Source organism: Phragmites australis, chromosome 5 (assembly GCF_958298935.1).
Source record: "Phragmites australis chromosome 5, lpPhrAust1.1, whole genome shotgun sequence".
Classification (NCBI taxonomy): Eukaryota; Viridiplantae; Streptophyta; class Magnoliopsida; order Poales; family Poaceae; genus Phragmites; species Phragmites australis.
The window spans coordinates 28,599,373-28,621,294 of record NC_084925.1 but is presented as its reverse complement, the minus strand read 5'-3'; the positions used below and the strand labels follow the sequence as shown (position 1 = coordinate 28,621,294).

The window sequence follows — 21,922 nt, the reverse complement described above, 5'->3', positions numbered from 1 at the left end:
CGGAACGCGATCCTTGCGATGATACGGGTGATACGGGACGGGACCCGTGCAATTAATAGCCCCACGCCCCTCCGCCAAAGCATGGCAGGAACTGACGCTGCGGCTGGAGTAGTTGGATGTGTCAGGCCACGCACGCTCATTAAATGCGGCCTCGGACCTCTAACTGGCGGGCACCTCATCGGTGGGCCCCTCGGGGGCCTTTCTGGGTCGTCGGGGAATCGAGTGCTCGGGGGTACTGTTCACCTCCCCGAGCACTCTCTCCCGTGAATGCCTATCTTTGTCTTCGGGGTACCGGACGCTCGGGGGTACTGTTCACCTCCCCGAGCACTCTCTCCCGAGCACTCATGCACGATCCTTCAGGGAACCGAATGCTCGGGGGCCGCCACGTGCAGCCCCGAGCACTCTCTCCCGAGCACTCTTTGTGTGGGACCTCAGGGAACCGAGCGCTCGGGGGCTGCTGCTCGCAGCCCCGAGCACTCTCTCTCGGAACTTTAGCTCTTCTGGTCATCGGGGGACTAGGGTGCTCGGGGGTGACCAGGCATCGACCCGAGCACTTTTCTTCCCGGTACTTAGACTCCGCGGATCATCGGGGAACTGGGGTGCTCGGGGACCAATGACTGTGGCCCCGAGCACTGTCTCCCGGGACTTGAACTTTCCTCACCCCGCGGGAGGGACCTCGCGGGATGGCGCTATGTGGCGGATGGCTGGCCTGACCTCGGGACTTAGGGACCCCCGGTTCTTGATACACCGACAGGTACCAAGCAATCGTGGCAAGCGGGAATGATTTCTGGAGTGCTATTTTACCGCAGTCGCATCGCGGCATGCGTGCCTCGTGCGCTTCTATCTCCAGCTCGATCTCCCTCTTCTTCTGCTCAGGGTATTCATTTCTCTTTCACTGCTTCAATCTATTAAGGATGTTGTGCCATTGCTCGTAAGGGCCCATCTTGCCCTTACCCTTGTTGGACTCGAACCTGAACCAGGACCTGGAAGCCATGGAAGGGAGTGTGTTGGACTGTGTTGGAGATGAAGTAGCTATGGATTGGTTACCCTTATATACACCAAGTTTCCATGGAAGAGATTGTGTTGTCATTTAATTTTATATACACCCAGTTTCCATGGAAGAGATTGTGTTGTCATTTAATTTATGATTAAAGGATTGTCGTATGATCACTTCGTATTCAATGTTGAGTCATGACATAGGTGTTGTTATTTCATGGTTAAAGCTGAATTATGTGGTCACTTCGTGTCTAAAGTGTGAGTCACGATAGAGGTACTGTGCTGTTAGCAGGGTGTTGTCATTTCATGCTTAAAGTTGTGTCGTGTGATCCCTTCATGTCTAAAGCCTGACTCACGACAGACGTGTTTTGCTAGTAGCAGGGTGTGGTTGCAGCAATGTGTGTTTGCATTTGATGCTTTGAACAATGTTGCAGCAGAGAGGGAAAGATGTGTGGTACTATAGAAGAAAGGATAAAATCACGAGCCTGTGTTTTGTCGTTAATAATTGATTTGTACCTATTCATCTACATAAAGGGGACATCCTACATACGGAGTCATGACTTTTCATTGTAGTACCTTTTGGTATTAGCGATTGACGAACGCGTCCTTGCTTGGATCATTTGGTGGAGGACCTTCAAATACTTGCATGGCCCTTCTCCATGTACTTCTTTCCACCATGCTTAGTGTTAGTTGTGTTCAGATGGTCGAGATGATGGTTCCTTATATTGACATAGGGCATCAGATACTCCGGGAGGCTCATCATCGTGCGACACTGCAACGGCATGTGAGTGGGCAGTCTCTTCAACTCGGAAGCACCTTCAATGTCTTCAGAGTATGTTTTCGTCCTTGGGGTTACCTTTTTATAGAGTATGTTTTTAGAAACAATACAATTTTAGTGGTACCTTTAATGTGCCGGTGCAGTCAAGCGAATAGACTTTTTAGTGCTACCCCTAATAGGCCGGTGCAATCTAGCCAATAGGCTTTTCAATGCTGTCGTATCTATCCAGTATCGGCAACACTTCTTGTATATAAAAAAAACTCAATCGATTGTCTACTCACACATGTCCTGACCTCGCATTGAATTGAGAAGATGGCGTATCCTCATCCTCTCGATGGCCCTATCGATCCACCACCCTCACACCCCATTTAGACGTCTATGGTAGAGATTTCTACAGAAACCACAATGCTCTTCCTTGCTCGTTTTGGCTGCCATGTCGACATGAAGATGATGTTGTAGCCCAAAAGTTTACTCATCCTCCTCCTCCACAACCCCTGGGGAACTATTGTTAAGAAAGATGATGGGAGTCAAGAAAGTCTCTATAGTTCATTCTTAGTCAGTATGACTAGAAGCAATGTATCCCGATGTACTGCCTTAGCCTTTTGCACTATTTTAGTGTACTGTGTTGTTTGTAACGTTGGATTTTGTACCCAGTCATGTAACATTGGATTTTGTTTCCACACGTAATAGTAGTAGGGTTCGTAATACGCATGGTTTTGGTTTCGAAAGTTGCAGTAGGACGACACGTAGATACGTTCGAAAGCTGATAAGATTGCACAATGGTACTTTTTAGGATGAAATGAGAACACGGGTAATAAAATCATGGCTGATAACATAGTATCAACATAAACATCCTACATGACATGTCAATCACATAATAAAAATAACATAAACATGTACAAGTATCGTCTAATGGCGTAGTCAAGGGGAGTCGCCATGGCCACGGGCGCGCTTGATGCGCACGACTGCCACCCTCCGTCTACCAACTGCTCTGTGATGCACTTGGTCAGTGGAGAACATAAAGGGGTCGCACGAAGGGTGTTAAGGCCATGCAACGTCAGTAAGGGTGGCATGGTCGGCCTGCAATGGCTGCATCAGTGGAGGTGCCCCCGCTATCTACGACGGGCCCTCCTCGTCAGCCGACTCCGTCAACCAGTCGTCCATCATGGAGTGCGACGAGCCAGACGCTACATCAAAGGAGGGTGGAATTATTGCATGGTACAACTATGTCAAATGCCATGCATCACAGTATAGTTGACTTAGAAGATACAATCCCGAGTGATACCATTGGTAGTGGCAAACCTAGAACGGAAGCACTCGAGCGGAAACCAGGAGTTGGCATGTACCGCAACCGTGGTGACCGAGACGACGAGGTTGGTTCCATGTGGAAGCTTGTCGGCATAGCCCAAGCACGTGATGGCTACCTCGTCTGTGTGGTAGGCTCGACGACGTCCGGTACCCTCTTGCATGAAGCACATTGAAACCCGCTGAGGCAACGCCGTGCCAGCCGATGCAGATCGGGCATCAGCTCTCCTGGATCAACTCACAGTGGGATTGACTCCCAACTGTCCACGAAGTCTAATAGCTCCATTCCGATGTCCCTATATGTGTCCGCCTACAATGCCAAAGAGAACACATTTAATAATAAGAATGAAAGTCAGTACAATGAAACATCGTCACGTACCATTGCATGGTACGCCACCGCCGGCTTCGTAGCGAACATGTCAGTTACCTCCAGCTCATGCTACGGTGGCTCCAGATGCACTGGGAAGCACCTAACCCACGTTACCTCATGGAACCAGCGCAAGTACGCGTCCACCGTCCTAGGGTTGTAAGGCCTGCTGCGACGTAGATGTGTGCAGCCACATCTGCCCACTCGTCCACCCATGCCTACAACTTACCCCCTGACCCTTCTACATCATGCTACAAGACGAAGTTACAATTACAGAACTTCAAACATGAATAGTATAGAACATGTAACAACAAATACTTACAAGTGAGTGTTGTCTGTCAGTCGTCGTGGCAGGGGAAAGTGCTGGTGATACCCAAACTGTCTGAACACTCTGTGAGGGTAGTAGGGCTCGATTGTGATGTCAAACACCAGTCATCGATGCGTAAGACAGAGAGCCTGGTCCTTGTGGCACAAGTCAGAGAGGCCAAGAGGCATATGCCTAGTATGTCTACTCTAGGACCGCAGAACCCCAACTGTACCGAGGGACTTGCTCCAGGGCTCATCTGTAATCTACTGCATGAAGAAGATGAACCGCCTGTCGACGGTGTCTGTGCGCGTGCTGGTGAAGAGGACCCACCCGAACAACCACAACTGGTACGCCTCTAGGTACCGTCACACTCTCCAATCCTCTGACTCTGGCATCAGGCGGTCCACCCGGAACTGCTAGACCCATGCCTTTGATGGACCGTGGGCCGTGTCAAAGGCCACCTACTCAGGCTGCTGACCCTTAGGGATGACTCCGTGGAATCTAGAGAGGAGCTCGTCCCTCCACTCGGTGTGTAAGTCTGGCCCGAACACAGCAGTCGCCACCACAAGCAATCCAAGTAGCATGGAGATGTCTTGCAGCATGACAGTCATCTCACCTATGGGTAGGTGAAAAGTGTGCGTCTCCGACCTCCAACGGTTGACCAGTGTTGCCAGCATTGCCCTATTAAGGGGAAACCGGGGGGGGGGGGGGCAGTCCCTAGTCAGGTTGAGTAGACGGGCTAAAGGAAGGAGACTCGATGCCCTCAACCTACGGAAAGTAAATAATGTGAGTAAAATATTGAGTGATTTACAACATTTAACATATAATGCATATAGTTATTACCTCGGGATCCAACACTGGCCAAGCCTCCAGAAGGTGTTCGGAGTATGTAAGCGCAAGCACGAGTACAGGTCTGTGCCGTCCAAGTGTGTCCAATACATTGCATCGATCACAGGGTCCATGAGCTCCATACCTAAAAGAAAAAATATTATACTGCATAACATAATAAATACGACAAGCATAAGTAATGCAATGCAGAATATGGAAAATAAAAATTGAACATGAGAGAAATAAAATACAAAGAATAATACATAACATCACATACTTAGGTTGTCCAGTAACTCTAAATAGTACATAATACAACATGCTCCAAATATTACAACACATACTTATGTTGTCCGAATATTACATAATACAATAATGTGCCAACATTACAAGGCTTCAACACAAAGACAAATGAATATTACAAACATAGAGCACCATCCAATTAGTAATACAACATGGAAACAGTCACGCCTTGCTTCAAATAATAGTCTCGTTCAAAGGATTTTTCTTCTTCTTCAGCTGGTGTACCGGGACACGCCTAACCATCTAGCCTGACCCCAGAGCGTCTACCAGATACTGCTCGTACTGCCCCCTCGAATGTGGACCTCCTTGCGAGGACGTGCGTCGACCTTGCTGTTTGGATGTGGAATCCGAAACGGACAATTTTCAAGCAGCTTCGTGAAGTCCTTCACCGCCCACCACCTAAGCAACTCACCGGACCAAGTACTTTCTCCCGCTTCCTTGCGATATTACAGTGACACGAAATACTCCGACTCAATGCTGCCCTTCGTGAAACAAGCTAGCACATAAGATTAAGGCAAATGCATCAGTGATGGCTTGTTGCAAGTGCACTTGCACTTGTTGTCTGCTAGCCACAACCTGCATTCCATTATAATTTCCTATCTTCTGATACCCATTTCGCCCTTGTCACGCAACATCACCTCGAAGATGCACTGACGGTTAACAACAATATGAACTCTGTGTGACTGGCCCTTCTCTCTCTTCTCTTCCATGTAAGACATTATCTTCGCCATATACACCCTTTGTGGGTTGTCCATATGTAGTGCGGCCTTATTGTAATGCTCTCGGAGATACCGCTACGTTCCACGAGTGAATCCCTCCATAATTTCCACTAATGGCCAATTGTAAACCTCGACGAGGTTAGTTGTTATAATTCCATAACGTGAACCATCAGTATCCGTAATGAGTGTCCATTTCTCTAGTGGTTCGTGTCTGATCCAGTCGGAGAAATACTTAATTCTCCTTCCACCCTTCCTTCTCTTGGTCAAACTCTGCGGCTCAAGTGGTAAAGGCTCTAGACCCTCGGGCTCCTCCTCCCTTGGTACAACTGGCTTCTTCAAAAATTCATCCATGTGCTTACCAGTTAGTTTATCCAGCTCTTCCCATAGTGCATCAAACTTCCTCATTTGGTTCTATTTGCACAGCTTTATAAAAAGATCCATCAGCTTCTTGCTCCTAAATTGTTTGTATAAGTTTGCTCCGAGATGCCGCATGCACCAACAGCTATGCAAATCTGGCCACAGTAATACCCCACCTGCACCACTCTGCAATGTGTTGATAACATTCAACAAGCCTGCATGATGATCGTGGAGTACACAAACGTTAGGCATGTTACCAATAACATCTCTCTTAACCCACTGTAAGAACCACAGCCAACTATTTGTACATTCGCGTTTCACGAATGCAAAAGCCAAAGGCACAACCTAGTTCTCACCATCTACCCCGATAGTTGTGAGTATATACCCCTTGTATTTGCCTATGAGGAATGTTCCATCCACGCACATCACCGGCCAACAATGTCGGAATGCCTCAATCATACAACCGAACTACCAGAATGCCCACTGAAAGACTCGATCTTCATCCTGATTGACAAAATCATGAATGGCAATGTAGGTGTCTGGGTTCCTACCCTGAATAACCACTAGCAGTGAAGGTAAGTTGTGATATGAGTCCTTATAAGTGCCAAACCTCTTCTCTAACACCTTCTATTTCTCTCTCCATACCATGTCATATGAAATCTCGTACCCAAATCTGGTGTTAATAGCATGCATAACTCCACAAGGAGACATACTAGTCTTCTTCACAATTTGTGGGTACATCACATTTGCAACATAATCAGCGCTCATATTCCTATGCGCGCGCAGAGATTGGCTCAAGTTGCAAGTATGTGGCTCAACAATAGACGCTAACCATGCTGTCTCACACCTCAACAAGAATCCATGAACTCGCCAAATGCAACCTTGAGCTAAACATTTGATGTCGTATGCCCGAGGATTAGATATTACTACCTTGAACTCTCTCACCTCCGAGAAACACCATCTCTTCACTGTATGCTGCAGATAGACCTTGTCATGAAACATCTGGCCTTTGGCCACCACGATAGAATCATACTCCTATACCGACTCGTGTCCATAGTTCATTGTCAACTTCGACCATTCTTCCGGGATTCCTGCACCTGAGTCCATAAATATGTGGAACTCGTCGTTATCTACCTCCATCTAGTCCACTAATGCCTCGTCCTGCTCTCCCTGATCAGCACGCATCATGGCCTGATTTTTCCCCGTCATTACGTTCTTCTCTTACAATCTGTATCTCAACCGGTGCACTAGTCTACAGGGTACCTCTAGAACTACACTCTCCTACACCTCCTCATGTACAACATTTTCACCAACAACTTCTACGGTGCTAGGTCCAGCTTCTGTGGACCCAACATCGCTCGCTTCTACAAGGATACAGTAGGAAAAACCCTATCTCAACACCAGTGACACAAATTGCTTCTATTGCTTCAAACATGTAACCTCCAAGAGCTCCCACTACCAACCAGTTTCTCAACGTCTAGGAATCAGAACCTTCACCGTCAACCGCTGATGTGCTGGACTAAGTTGCAGCAGATTATATAGCCAACTTAACACTTGGGACAACTAAATCTCTCCCAGACTATACAATTTTGTGTTCACATACTGGAAGTTACTCAGATCCACCCCACTGTCACAATACATGACATATCCAGGGCCGTAAAAAATCCTGAACTCAACTACGATTGACATTCCAGATAACAAACATACTATACTCCGTCATGTTAAATAATTGTAATCAACATATGACAGTTATGACCACAAATTATATTCAACCTCATCACTTATATTCTACATAACCATTAAATATCATCACTAACATACTCTTTCTATTGACACTGTATCATTCTAAATGTATTGCTGCCAAAAACACTTACTCAATTTTTATTCTAAATATCATACAACTAGAAATATTTGTTCTACGTATTTATAACAATTCGACTTCAAACTACTAAAGATTGAAAAATTACAAACTATGTATGCTTTATGCTAAATTATATATTTTACACGTATCTAAATTTTTCTGTTCTAAATTCTAAATAAATCATATTTTCCTCCTTTCATTTTAAATATAATACTACGAAAATCCACAACAATTCAAATATACAATTCCTACATTGACAAAAAATATGTACGTCTAATAATATTAAATTTTCAAATCATATTAAATAACATATTTTAACTTTACATTACTGAAATATTTGAACTTCTTCAACTACTCTACATTTTCTAACTAACTATACTATATTTTCTATATATATCTAATTTCCAAACATACCTACTCTACTCTAAATTTCATATCTTTTTTCTCCTAAATTATCTACTCTACTCGACATTTCTCTAACTATTTTTCTACTACTTTTCTAAATATTTCAAACACTAAATTATCTAAATATTCAAACTTTTCTAAATATTCTACATTGCCGAACTAACTCAAACTATTCTAACCTAAATTTTCAAACTATACTAATTTTTCTAAGATTGCAAATTTCCAAACTAGATCTACTCTATTCTAAATTTTATATCCTAACTTTTCTAATTTTTTTACTCTATTCTAAATTTTTTCTACTCTATTCTAAATATTGTATACTAACTTTTTTACTCTAGTCTAACTATTTACTATTATTTCTTATAAAAAAAATGCAAGATCCTCACCGCTGTTGTCGGGGTTGCTCCTCGTCGGTTGAGGTCGCCATGCGTCGTCGACCGACGAAGCCTAGTCGTCGCTCGCCGGTCCGCTCCCGCCCATCACCACCATGCTCTCGTGCGCAATCGCCGTCGCTCTCTGCTCAACGGCACGCGTGGAAGACGAGGAACAGAAGAGGAATCGACGGTCGGACTGATATTAAAGGTCTGTCGGTATACGGAATGCCGACAGACCTAACGTGGGACCTATCGGCATTCTGTGTGCCGACAGGTCATGACACGTCACCCGTTGAAACACGGAATGCTGACAAGCTGGTAAGCTTCACGAACATCCTACGTGGCACACCCGTTTAGCTAGGTCCACAACCAATATCACGTAGGTTATCGACATACAAAATACCGATAGATCACTTGTCGGTATTCTGCATACCGTCAAACACATATTCTTACAAATTTTTAAATGTAACTATTATTTTTTGCAATTTTTCAATAAAATAATATTATTAAAAAAATTCCAAACAGCTGAAGCATTGAACCCTGTTGAGCAAGGCTTCAGACAGAGAGCGCGCCGACGTCTCTCTATCTCCTCCGCGCCGCCGCAGATGGCCGGAGCCACTTCGCAGGCAGCGCGCTCTGTCGTCATCCGCTGGCTGCCTCCACTACTACTCCTCTTCCACGGGTAAGCCGCGCTTGTTTCGACCACTCTTCCGCTGAACTTTTGGGTGCCTTGCTATTGCTCCCAGTGTCCAGGCTGCCGAAAGTTGCTCCGTAGCTTTTCTTTGCCCTAAGAATGTTAGATTTGCTCGACTAGCATGCTTGTTTCGAGGGATCTGAGCAATATTTTGGCCTAATCAAGTTGGTCATCCTTAATTAGGACCCTTTGGTCATATCGATGTCAAACATGCCCATGTTCGTGAACCTAACTATGCACAGTGATTATTGGATATATAATTCTAGATCGATCGATCGAAGTAGATCTTATTCCGTGGCCGCTTTTGGCGGTGCATTTAGGCTGTAGCTGTAGAAAGGAAGTGGTTGTACAATGCTGAAAGGCTTGTGTAAGCTGAGATTGTGCTGCATATGTGGTAGCTATACAAGTGATGTGGGAGATTTGGTGTGATTAATTTAGGTGCTGGAGCTGTGGGGCTGTCGAGAGGGAGAGGACGCTGGCTATGATCAAACCGGATGGTCTGTCAGGTAACTACACGGAGAAAATCAAGGAGGCCGTATTGGAGTCTGGATTTGATATCGTCAAAGAGGCCGAGGTCAAGCTTGATGCTGAGAGGGCATCTCTGTTCTATGCGGAGCATTCTGGGAGAAGTTTCTTCGATAGCCTGGTGAAGTATATGACGAGGTATTGTTGTCAAAATACTTGTTCTATGCTTCAGAAATTCTCCACTCAGTCTATGCTTTAGTCATATAGATTCTAGAAATTCCACTATATAGTTTCTCTTGTCTAATTTATGCTTCACTCAGTTCGATGATATCTCTTCAGGCTAGATACTTTCGTGTACCCCTTCCAGAGTCCAGATACTAAATCCTGAGCTAAGGAGGTTTCCTTGGTTGCTGCTTAAAAAAATCCTAGTGACTGAATATATGAACAATTCATGCTGCTTGTTCTGTTTGGAAGTGGGATGTATACTTTGTTTTGGTTGACATTATTTTATTGCAGTAGAACCCAAAAGCTTTTAGTTTTACACGATAATTTAAGAATGTAATGAAGGTGTGCAGTCTTTAGGTCTCCTGCTTGAGCCTTTAACAAGGAAAAGTTACTTAAAACATTGAAGTGGGATGTTACTTCAACGTGTCCTCTGAACAACTAGTAAGCATGGTCACTTTACAATGGACCTTTTGTTCACAGATAGCAAATTTTGTCCCATTTGACATTTAAGTTATATATCTGTATTAGGCATTCCTAGGCAAATCTGCCTCATTTACATTCCACCCGTGAGCTTTATGTTTGTGTTCATCTTCAGTGGTCCAGTTCTTGTTATGGTTCTGGAAAGGCCTGATGCCATCTCACAGTGGCGAGCTTTGATTGGGCCAACTGATGCAAGAAAGGCTAAAAGTTATCATCCAAACAGGTTAAGAATTTTGCTATTTCTTTTTCTAGCTGACAACACTGCACATCATTTGTATGGTGTTATTACTTATTAGTCATTGCGATGCACTTTGTCATCACTCTAGTATCTGTCAATTGTGATCATATCTTCGACAATACCTGTTAACCTGCTAATGGGCTTGAATACGTTTTCCTCGCTTTTTGCTACTGTGTTTTTTTCTCATTTTCCAGTATTAATCACCAACATCATGCTTCTCTCTTTCAGCATTAGAGCAATGTGTGGGTTGGACTCAGAGAAAAATTGTGTGCATGGTTCAGATTCAATGGAATCTGCAGCAAGGGAAATTTCATTTTTCTTTGGAGATGCTAGTTCTGGTGGGTTTTTTTTTTTTTTTTGCTTTTTCATTGTTTCATATATTCTGAAGATCATACCATGAATTTTCTGACCGTGGTATTTGGCAATGCAGAAACTGTGGAACATGACGAGCTGTAGACACTAGACAGGTATCTGTCAAGGCTGATAATATGAAACTTGATGACTCCCTCAAACTCTTGGTTGGTGAAAACTTAGGTGCATCAGATGAGGCTAGTCGGCTCCACATTACATGTCTTCACTTGATCTCTTCGTCTGAGAAATTGACCTGCAGATTGTGGTTGACAATTACTCATTCATAGTGATTGTTGTATTCCGATGAAAAATATAATTGACTGCACTGCACACAAATAGATCATAGAATTTATACTCATCTTGGTCTGGTCAGTCTTGTTTACCAAAAACAGTCACTTGGCAGTCCTCCGCATTTTCTGCCCTGAGCCCCTGGCCTATCAATCTGAGTATGCAAGTTGGGTTGCAGTAGTAATCCATGAAAAGGGGAGAAGACTGAAGAGAATTGCCATTTCAATACAAGAAATCAGAGTATTAGAGACAAAAATTCGCCCAAGAACGCATCCCAAAGATCAGAAATTTGTACTAGTGTAATCATCCAAGGATTGTGTGTGCGAGCTCACGACCAACGTTGTAATATCCACTTTCCCCTAGCTTCTCCCGTTGAATCAGCCCGGTGGCTTGCCGGTGGCGTGTGGGAGGGGGTCCCACCCCTGTGCAGCTTTCTCTTAGTAGATCTTATAGTATTCTTGTAGGACCTTAGTATGTCATTAAAGGAGGTGAATATATGTTTTAATAAAAAATTTAAATTTAATGATATTTTTCTATTTCTCAACCTAACATACCTCAAAACCACATGCGGAAGCAAAAGAGACGAGTAAATTGCAAAAATTTCAAAACCAACGCTCCTCTTAGATAAATGTGAACTTTAGGTTTCGGTTAAGACCATATTAAGAGTCATAGCGTAAGGAATCAAACAACTTGACGAAAAACTTCTAAACACAAGAGAACTAACCGCTGGAAGAAATGATTCTTCAAGTTGATAGATCTAGATAGTTGAGATGGTTTAAGACCAACTTATAGGAGATAATTAATCCTCTAGCAACAAGAAAAACACCTCTTACATGACCCAAAACGAGCATCTCTCTAGGAAAAAGAAAATCAACAAGAAAACACTAAGAACTTGCAGGAAAACACGAGATCCAAAAGTAGAAGACTAGAAGGAGATTAACTCAAGCATGTGTAAAACCCTCTCTTCATTAAGCTCAGAGCCACGGCCTCTTTTAACAGATTATAAAGTGTTTTTCTCACAAAAAGTCTCATCTAAATATAGGCTAAGCATTCATCTCTCTCTCTCCACATTATACAAGTGGAAGGCTCTCCAAAAACTTTTCAAGGATCTTATGTTTCCACCAGACATACCCTTCTATTTATAGACTTAGGGGGCTTGCTTAACCCTTAAGCAATCCTATCCATAAATTGGCATTCCCTTACAATGCACTCTCACCTACCACCGGGGATAGTTTCATCCGAATTTTTCTCTGCACATTGGACGTTCGTGGCGCCTTCATGATTTAGCTTCACCTCAAAGCAAGTTTCATGATGATGCTACGTGCACTCCATCCTCCTGTAGTTTTTACGGCCAAATCGAGAAACCGTCTTGATGCTTTTCAAAGTGTGACTTACAACCACATGCAAACACCTTATGCAAGCATCCCGATGACGATACGTGTACTCCGTCTTGCGATCTTGACCGCTGGCAAATCTCTCCCTCTCCTGATCTCTTAGACCGCCTTGTCACTTGCACTGGCATCCCTTTCGCTTGACTTTGTCAACACACCATTTTCATCCTCCATCTCATGCTTTGTTTTAATTCCACATGTACAGTCGGGATCATCCTTAACTTTGTTTGGCTCCCTCGATCATCTGGCACCAAGCTCCCTCCTTAGCCCTGATCTTCCCGTCAATGGACACCAAGTTGTATCCACCACCTACACATCATGAGACAAGCAAACATGTACTTACAACACCCTTTAACTCCATCATAAGTTAGTTAAAATCAAAATCCCTGCAGAAATGACACATCTCTGAAAAAACGTGAATGTCAGATGATCCGATGTTCACTCTCCCTGAGTGTCGGACCATCCGATCGGCGTATTCAACTCAGCAGATCAGTCCTCCTGAAATCCTCTCTGCAAGAAATAGTCCGCCATGTATTCATGCCTATCACCGAACCATCTGGCATATCCATTCTTGCTCAAACCCATTTTGCACCCTCTCTGGAGAAATTACTCCGACAAAGCATCTAACGTACACATTGCTTAGCGCTGGTCCATTCGATGTATATAAGTCTGTCAAAGCCAGTTTGTAACATCTCTACAAGAAAAGCTCTGGTGTTCACTGATGGCAAGCGCCAGATCATCCGACGTGTACTTCAATTTTTGCTTCTTCGTTAAAATACTTTGGCTTGTACAGCACATGAACGCCGAATCATCCGGCGGGTTCATTTTCTTCGGTGCTGGATCATCTAACATGTATAATTTTCCTAGACTCAAAGACAAACATGTCAACTTTATTTTCTCTGTAACTTTTGTTAATTATGATCATAATTATAGTACATAACCATACCATGTAATCTTAAAATCATCAAACCAAATCAACATCATTGTCAATCACTCATCACATATGAACCAAGTCATATTTCAACTTGGCTTCTCAATTCCTTCTTTCCTCTTGCTTTTCTCCTTGTACAAAAGAAGCACCTTGGCTCGTTGTCCATCGCCAATCCGTCCAGTGGTAGCGATTGTATCCTCTCCGGTGTCGGTAAGGTCTTCGGCCTATGGTCTTCCTTGTGGTTGTAGGCGTGATGCCTCTTGCTTGCGATGCCGGTTTCCTCCTCAGTGTGCGGTTCCCCTCCCCTTTCTTCCTTTGTTCTCTCGGTGTACATTGCAATCTTCCACCATATTTGGGTTGCAGCCTCAACTCGCTGGTCCTGGGCGTGTGGTAGTTAAGCACAGAATAGTCAGCTTGTTCTTATTTTTAGGTTCTCCTTGCCTAATTCATCTTGGTCGTATTGTTATTTGTCCTTAGGCTGCCTTTAAGCCATGAGTTTTGTTGACACCTTGCTTTACTGCCGCTGCTGCAAGGTTTTCATTTTTAACGGATTAACCTCGCCTTTTTGTGATCTGGTTTGGACTTTGGACTCAGCAGCTTTTCTGATCTGCTAAGAGCTTATAAAATTATGTGAAGTTGTGCACCTGACCAAGCAAGAGAAACAAGAGATATTTTTCCAAGATCCATCAAAGGTGATCAATTCCCATGGCTTTTGTCTGATATGATTGCTTTAGAACCCTTTTAATTAGTGATTGTTGATTCCAAATGATCTAATATGGATGTTATGATTTCTGGAAACAAAAAGATTCACGCTGCTTCAAATTCTGAAAACATCGGAGTCAAATTTTGCTTCGGTTATATTTTTAATGCATAACAGACCCGAGCGACGGTTTTGCTGGTTATGAGGTTCATGAATGTGTAATTCTAACATGGAGAAGATGACCAAATAAATATGTATTGGTAAATTGCAAACCACAGCATAAAAGAATGTAGCATATGGCATATGTTTGAATTCTGAATATAGGATTTATCGTGTCTTGTGTTTTATTAATTTGTTGATGTGTCGACATGTGGCTCGGTTGATTTGCGTCTTTCACAATATTATATTCTGCAGCATGATTCTTCATGTTCGAACAAATTAACTGAAGAGAAATAGCAATCTAGCTGCTCTAGAGTACCACGTAATGAACCCTAAACTGAAACGAGGATCTGAAAAAAAATCCAATGATCAATCATTACAAGCCAAGTAGAAAGCCAAGTACGTGCGGTAACTTTGATATGATCCTTGCGTTCCAGCTCTACCATTCTGAAATGATGTGTGTCGTTCTTCTTGAAGCACAAATGTGTTGTAGTCTTTCTATTGAGACTCGTGACTAATCTTATCTTCTCCCGAGGGTCTTTCCTACAACCTGGCTTTGAACCAATATTTTGATACCCCTTAATGTATGAGTACCTTCAATCAGAACACTCAACCACTCTCCCAGGAAAACATAGGAAATAATGGGGCATCTCCGAAATATGAAAGGAAACAATGAATACCCTGGGAATGTAATTGGGGGAATTTCCTCCCCCATTGGGCATGGTCAGCCGCTGAGCAACCGGACGGGGAAGGCCAACCATTGATTCGTTCATCAACTACTCCTGCTAGTGTACATAGCACAACACTGCAGTCCGCACTCTGCACACTGTGTAGCAAACAAGCACACGAAACATCTTTAGCTCATGTACACCCAAATTAGAGCATCTCGATCACTCTCATAGATCACATAAATTATGATAAATAAACATGAATCATTCATAGCAGCAAATTAAATCAAACTGACTTCCAACAATCCAATGCATTAAGACGTTCCAGATGTACATATGAACATTACAAATCTCTCTCTGTTTGCTGCTAGGTAGCCAGAGGCTCTACCAAAATCTATCTAGCTCTGCAGCTGTGTTTCTGCGGTCCATGCGCGCACGTCGATCAGCGAGCGAGGGGGCAAGGAGTAGCTGTGCGCGCAGTTGGCCATCATCTGGGCGCATCCTGGCCACACGTGCTGGTGCTCATGCATGTCGTAGATCGTGTCCATGCAGCCGGTCAGGTCTTCGAGCGCGTACCCCGTCACCTTGAGCTCCTGGCTCCCCGACGCCGCGGAGTCCACGGCAAGCCTCGCCAGGACGATTGCGGACGCCGCCACGACGGACGGCAGGAACTGCACGCACCGGTAGTCCAGCAGCGCCAGGTCGGCGAGGTGGTGCGCCACGGACCTCACCGCCGAGCCCTGGGTGCCCTCTTCCTCTTGGCCGTGCCTTGTGAAGTGGTCGATGAACGTGTAGGCCGTGGGGCCGCTGAGGCGGTACCCGAGCGCGGCGACCAGCTCGCACTCCGCGTAGACGACCTCGCGTCGGGTGCACCCGGCGTGCCGAGCGACATTGTCGGCGTCGAGCGCCCACGTGGTTCTCCTGTCCTCGTACTTGGCCGCGGTGAAGACGGCCACGGCGCCGAGGAGGCGGAGCTCGCAAGAGCCCCAGATCTTTTTGGCCGACAGGAAGCGGTCGACGTAGGAGACGGCTCGGTGCAGCGCGCCCCGGGCGAGGTCGTAGTACCCGGCGAAGTCGTGCATCCACGAGACGAGCTCGGCGCGCTTGACCATGGTCATCTTCCCAGCCTGCGTCGTCCAGAGGTACAACGGCGTGGGACGTTCCGTGGGGTCCTTCTCCATGGCCCTGAGGCTGGCGTCGATGTCATCGTCGTACGTCTCGAACGGCTCCGGCTGCTTCTTGGACGGACTCTTGATGGTGGCGCTCGCGGCGGCATCGTCATCGCCGTAACTGCGCGGCGCTCCAAGAACCGCTAGGGGAGTCGTCGGGGTCGCTTCATCTGCCATGGCGACAGGAGCAAGGCCGGTGGCTGGAACGTGAACGCTCCGGATATAACGGAGGAAGGCCTCCAAGTCGGCGACGGCGTCTTGCCGAGACAGAGCAAGAAACTCCACCGACGACATCGGCAGGGCGTCGCTGTCGCGGAGCAACGCCTCGGCGTCGGCGTCGTCGTCGTACCAGTACAGCGCGGCTGGAGCCTCCACGTACGACGTTGCCATCGTCCTTCGCACGTCGACGGCGGGTGCAGCGCGAGGAGCGAGGCCGGGAAGAACGAGAGGAGCAACGCAGCACATGGTTTCGCCTTACAACAAGCAAGCAAGCTCTTGCCACAAACCGAGCCGCCGCAGTGAGAGGGAGAGAAGTGGACGACGGGTGGGCTGGGTATGGAGTCAGAGGACGGCATACTACTCGTATTTATCGCCCAATCGATGACAACCTCCGTATCCGAGTAAGCCAGTCGCCAGTACGCGCTTGCAACTAAAGTGAACTGACTGAGTACGTAGCCGCCACGGCGCCATGCTTGGAACTGCCCTACTGCGATCAAGCAAGCACCTGCCACTGCCAGAGATGACTCGGATTAGTTGCATACGATGTACGCGACTACCGGAATTAATACGTACGGCGCAACTAACTACCAATCCATCGCGCGTCGCAAAACAGATCGAGCAGGCCGTTGTTCATTCGGATTGTGAGACTTGCAGGTCGTGCATCCACGAGACGAGCTCGACGCGATTGACCATGGTCATCTTCCCAGCCTGCGCCTTCCAGAGGTACAACGGCGAGGGCCGCTCCGCGGGGTCCTTCTCCATGACCCGGAGGGCGGCATTGATGTCGGCGTCGTACGGCTCGCACGGCTCCTGCTGCTTCTTGGACGGCTTCTTGATGGCGGCGCCTTCATCCTCATTGGCATCGTGGGGAAGAAGCTAGAGGAACCTTCTAGAAGGGAAGAGGGAGGGATCTAGAGGTGGAAGTGGAAGAAGATGAATAGTAGGGTGAAATGAGAGAACAGCAGAGAAGAAGGCTAATGCCTGACTATTCTATTCCATGCCCATTCTGATGCCACAAGCACCAAACAATTCCCTCTCTTTAATTGCGGCTTGCCCCAAGCCATTGTCGTCACGCCCTAATTTATTTATGTGTTATTTTTTATGTCAAATGGTTTAAATACAATCTATGTAATTTTCTAAAGAAATTGAGCCTTTTTAAAAAAAAATTGTCCAAATTTTTTTGTCAATCACCAATATAATTTCGATAAATTCGATAATCCTGTTTATCGCTAACCTCCGATAAATTTTTGTTACTGATAAATTTTTCCTTGCCAGCCAGAGGAGCGCCACGAGGTCCGTTGTGTCGATGCTGCTGTGAACATGCCATCCAGGTGCTGCGATGAGCGGGTGGGAGTCCCCAGTGGCCTAGCCGTGGTGTCCTAAGGCCAACGCACGTCCAGGCCCGCCCGCGCCCTCCGGGAACAAGAAGTACCTAGACGCCGAGAAGTACATCTCGGCGCCAGTGACCCAGTCCAGCCGGAGTGTGTAGTCAGTGCCATCATCGTTTCCACTGCTATAGAGCGCGTGCAGCTACAGAAGCACTCACTTCCACGCCATGCTCCTCTCGTCACGTCATCTTTCCCAGCGACGGTGTCGTACATGTCGAAGCTAGGTCCCATGTCCCGGTCTGCTTGACAAGGACGCGGTGCAGAGCTCCCCTCCATCGTGCCAGCTTCCCCGTGGTGCCACTCCCATCACTGGCGCCCAGGGTAGCAGTGGCGGGCGAGAGGCCCACGGTGCTGGTCACAAAGATGTTGGGCCCCACAGGGCTGAACCTGCTGCGCGCATTCACGAATGTGGGCTGCACGCACAAGCTCACCGCGGAGGAGCTCCATGCCCAGGTGTCGCTCGCTGACGCACCGGTGGTGCGTAGCATGACGCAAGTCACACGGGCGGTGTTCGAGGCAACGTGTGACAGGTTTCTCGTCATCGACTACGCGGGCGTCAGGATCCACAGCGTCGACCCCCAGAGTCGGTGGTCATCACACTCCACACCTGGGACGATGTCGACGATGGTGTAGAGGAAGGCGTCGTCGACGAGTGGGGTGAGCACGTTGAAGTGGCCGAAGTGGTTGAGGCGTTCCTTCGAGAAGTTGGCAGGTGTCAGCCCGTGAGAGTCGATGGACGCTTTGTGGACGTTGCGTCCAATGAGGTGATCGCCGGAGATGCCGCGCATCGGTTGGACGATGGTGTGGAAGAGGCTAAGCTCACGGATGTCGTGGAACATGGACGAATGCACGGAAGTCATCGTCGAGTCGCGCTGTGTGGCCGCGCACGGGTAGTCTGTGTGCTTCGCCTCCACCGCTACGTCCCGACCGTTTTCCCCGTCGGATGAAATGATAATGTGGAATGACGGCGAGGAGGAGTGTTCTCAACGGCGCCAGGTTTGGGTCTGTTGAGCCCCTTTCGCTTCCCGCCGAGGTCGTCGCATGGGTAGAAGATGGTCTCCTTGGTCTCGGCTTGGAGAGGCCTTGCATCCCACTTCTTCGCTGCGATGTCGATCCGCTCACATAGCTTCCTGATCTCGATGAGGAGAGGGGTGCAAGTTTCAACCATCATGGTGGCTAGGAAGAATGGCTTTGATAACAATTATTAGCAACTCATCGGGGAAGAAGCTAGAGGAACCTTCTAGAAGGGAAGAGGGAGGGATCTAGAGGTGGAAGAAGATGAACAATGGGGGTGAAATGAGAGGACAATAGAGAAGAAACTAGAGACGAAGAAGGTCGATGCCTCACTATTCTATTTTGTGCCTATTCTGATGGAATGTCTCTCTTTTGTACTGGTGGTCTAGCCGGTTGGAAGCAAATTTTATAGGACTCGGTCCTATGAAAGATCCTCCTCCACGTGATGATATATGTCCACACTCTCTCTCTCCTCTTCAGTCCAGTCATTGGATCACATGATGAATAGTATGGATGGGGTCTCACGAGGGTCTTTTTGGACAGGGTCTTATAGAATTTGCTTCCCAGCCAGTTAGGCTGGAGTGAGCCGGGCGCCAGCAAGCACCTGACACATTTCACCATAACTGCATGATGCTCTAAGCACTTCTATGGGTGTCACCGGGGTGGTGTCATGAGCGGCCACGTGGATTGGAGCAAAGCCGGTGGACGGAACCTGGATGCTTGGGATACCACGGAGCATGGCCTTGAAGTCGGCATTAGCTTCTTACTAAGACAGCTCCAGAAACTCCACGAAAGCCATCGGCAGGGCGACACCGGTACCAGAATAGGAAGGAGTGTGTGGGTGCACGACGATGTTGATTTCGCTAAGCGATGCCTTGATGTCAGCGGCATCATCGTTGTCATACCCGCACAGCGCGACAGGCTCCTAGACTTACATGCCATCATCCTCCTTGCGCAGCAACGGCGTTGGAGACTGGCGCGACGTGTGGAGCGACGCCAATAATACAAGCGTAACCATGGTGTGACTCGCAATGAGGCAATGGATGGATGGCATGATGCAATTTATGGTGCGTTGCGCACTTGCGATAATAAAATGCACATGTAAGATGGTGCATATGCGAAGGTGCAATTGCATAATATCATTGTGCACATGGCATGATGCATAATGGTGCATACGAAGCATATGGCATGGTGCACATATGAGCGAGGATGTGAGAATTGAATGCAATCTTAGAGTCAAGGTGCTAGAAATTTTTTGGCATTAACCTGATTGTATTGGGAAACCATGACTACACCATGGATGAGAGGAAAATACCACTTTGACCTAGCAAGTTAGATCCTACTTGTCTAGCTAGAGTAACCCCCATAAGATGTAGTCACCTCTCTTTTTTGCAAATTATGGTCACTATCCAACCTAACGACGCTTATCCTACATGAATCAACATAGGGACCATATGTTTGACCTCTCCTTCCTTTGGAGATCCTTCTTTAGTTGATCTCATGCACTTTGTGTATCGTCATGAGGTTTCCAAAATCAATAGCCTCCGACTGTTCCAAACATGAAGTTCTCATATCCAAATTATTTTTGGATCGGAAGTTCCGATCTAAGGTGTCGGAACATCTGATTGGACTTTTATCGTACCGCCCTTTCCTCTAATAGGAAATCCATGTTCCTAACCTTCTTAGATATGCAAATAAGCACCATCAAATAACCGAGAAGATTACTCCCATCCTTTTCTTCTCATGAATGTGAGTAGAAATATTATCTTGTCATGTTAGTGAGTTGGAATGAGGAAGGATGATGACACTTTTAATACTCGATCAACACCCACCTTTTTATCCTATAGATTCCATGTGGAGTTATTAAGTTCTCTAGGTGAATATGGCACTGAGAATCCTAAGAGTCTTTCCCTTTTCATTCACCGAGTTTCAAAGTCTTCGATACTCGGTGATGAATTATTCTTGCAGCCTCGTTGTGCCATCGTCTCGTTACCACAACTCTCAACTCCTAACTCATGAACTCATCGTGCTCTCTCCTATGCTCACCCGAATCTCGGGATGAGATTCTTTTAAGGGGGGAGGTTTGTCACATCCCAAGTTTGTTAAGTATATTTAGTAAGTTAATAAGTTCACTAGTTGAAATTAAAGGGTAATTAAAACTTTTGTCGATAGGTTGGATACGCTTGAATTGGATTCAACTTAAGTCAAGTTAACCTCAAAAGGAGTGTTCTAGAGGGGTCTGATTTTCCTATGTAACTTGTGACAGTAAACATGCATATGCATCACGAACATCAGCTTTGTTTAATTGTGAGCAATTGTTTGCATGCATTTGAATCGAATTGAATTTATTTGGAAGTTGATCAAATCATGAGAAATGGCAACATGCTTAGGTATTTTTTGAAGTATTGAACTTAAGTGGAAGTGATGTTTTGTTAAGAAACTTATTTTTTTTCCATGCAACCTAAGGCTGAAACAAATTCGTTCGCTAAGTACACCAGATAAGATGAATTTAAGTGATTTTTCCATAATTTTTTTGAAGTCATCTTGAAGCTCTAATAGTACATTCGATTTTTAAAAAATATCTCTTTTTGAAGAATTATATAATTATTTATACCTTCTATATGTAAGTGGAGATAGTTAAATGAGTTCTTTGTGACTCATAGAATCACCGCAAAAATTGACGAAATTTTTAGAGCTTGTTTAATTTTTCGTTTGTTTTTAACAAGTGGAGAGGAATTTAATTAGCAGAAAAAAGGTCAGTAGGCTCCACCTGTCATCCACTCACCTCTCTCTCCATATGCCCTTCTGTTACTTGGATCGATCCCCTCTCCCTCGTTATTCCCCCAACTGAGCCAAAGAGAGAAGAGAGAGGAGGAGGAGGAGAGAAGGAGGAAGGGGATGCCAAGGAGGAGGTCCCCGGCAAGCTCCTCCACTGCAGCTCATTA

The 21,922-nt window shown here is 45.9% G+C and overlaps 2 protein-coding genes across 3 annotated transcripts; one reads left to right on the top strand and one right to left on the bottom strand.

Moving 5' to 3' along the window:
• The first annotated feature begins 9,135 nt into the window (after positions 1 to 9,135).
• Positions 9,136 to 11,408, top strand: LOC133919117 (probable nucleoside diphosphate kinase 5). Of its 2 annotated transcripts, XM_062363383.1 has the most exons (5): positions 9,136 to 9,279; positions 9,730 to 9,954; positions 10,577 to 10,684; positions 10,928 to 11,037; positions 11,130 to 11,408. In XM_062363383.1, the coding sequence occupies exons 1-5, from the start codon at positions 9,203 to 9,205 to the stop codon at positions 11,153 to 11,155; spliced, it is 546 nt and encodes a 181-aa protein (XP_062219367.1). In that variant the 5' UTR covers positions 9,136 to 9,202; the 3' UTR covers positions 11,156 to 11,408. The 2 variants fall into 2 exon arrangements, with proteins under 2 accessions (XP_062219367.1, XP_062219369.1); XM_062363385.1 differs by lacking the exon at positions 10,577 to 10,684.
• Positions 11,409 to 15,585: 4,177 nt separating this feature from the next.
• Positions 15,586 to 16,746, bottom strand: LOC133917916 (putative cyclin-F2-1). Its single transcript, XM_062361735.1, has one exon. It carries the CDS (start codon positions 16,744 to 16,746, stop codon positions 15,586 to 15,588), a length of 1,161 nt encoding a protein of 386 aa, XP_062217719.1.
• Positions 16,747 to 21,922: the final 5,176 nt, after the last annotated feature.

Bases quoted from the DNA above. Each gene is read 5' to 3' on its own strand.
- LOC133919117 (XM_062363383.1), top strand. From the start codon at position 9,203: ATGGCCGGAGCCACTTCGCAGGCAGCGCGCTCTGTCGTCATCCGCTGG. The intron at 9,280-9,729 runs GTAAGCCGCGCT...TGATTAATTTAG, and splicing joins CTACTACTCCTCTTCCACGG to GTGCTGGAGCTGTGGGGCTG. The intron at 10,685-10,927 runs GTTAAGAATTTT...TCTCTCTTTCAG, and splicing joins AAAAGTTATCATCCAAACAG to CATTAGAGCAATGTGTGGGT.
- LOC133917916 (XM_062361735.1), bottom strand. From the start codon at position 16,746: ATGGCAACGTCGTACGTGGAGGCTCCAGCCGCGCTGTACTGGTACGAC.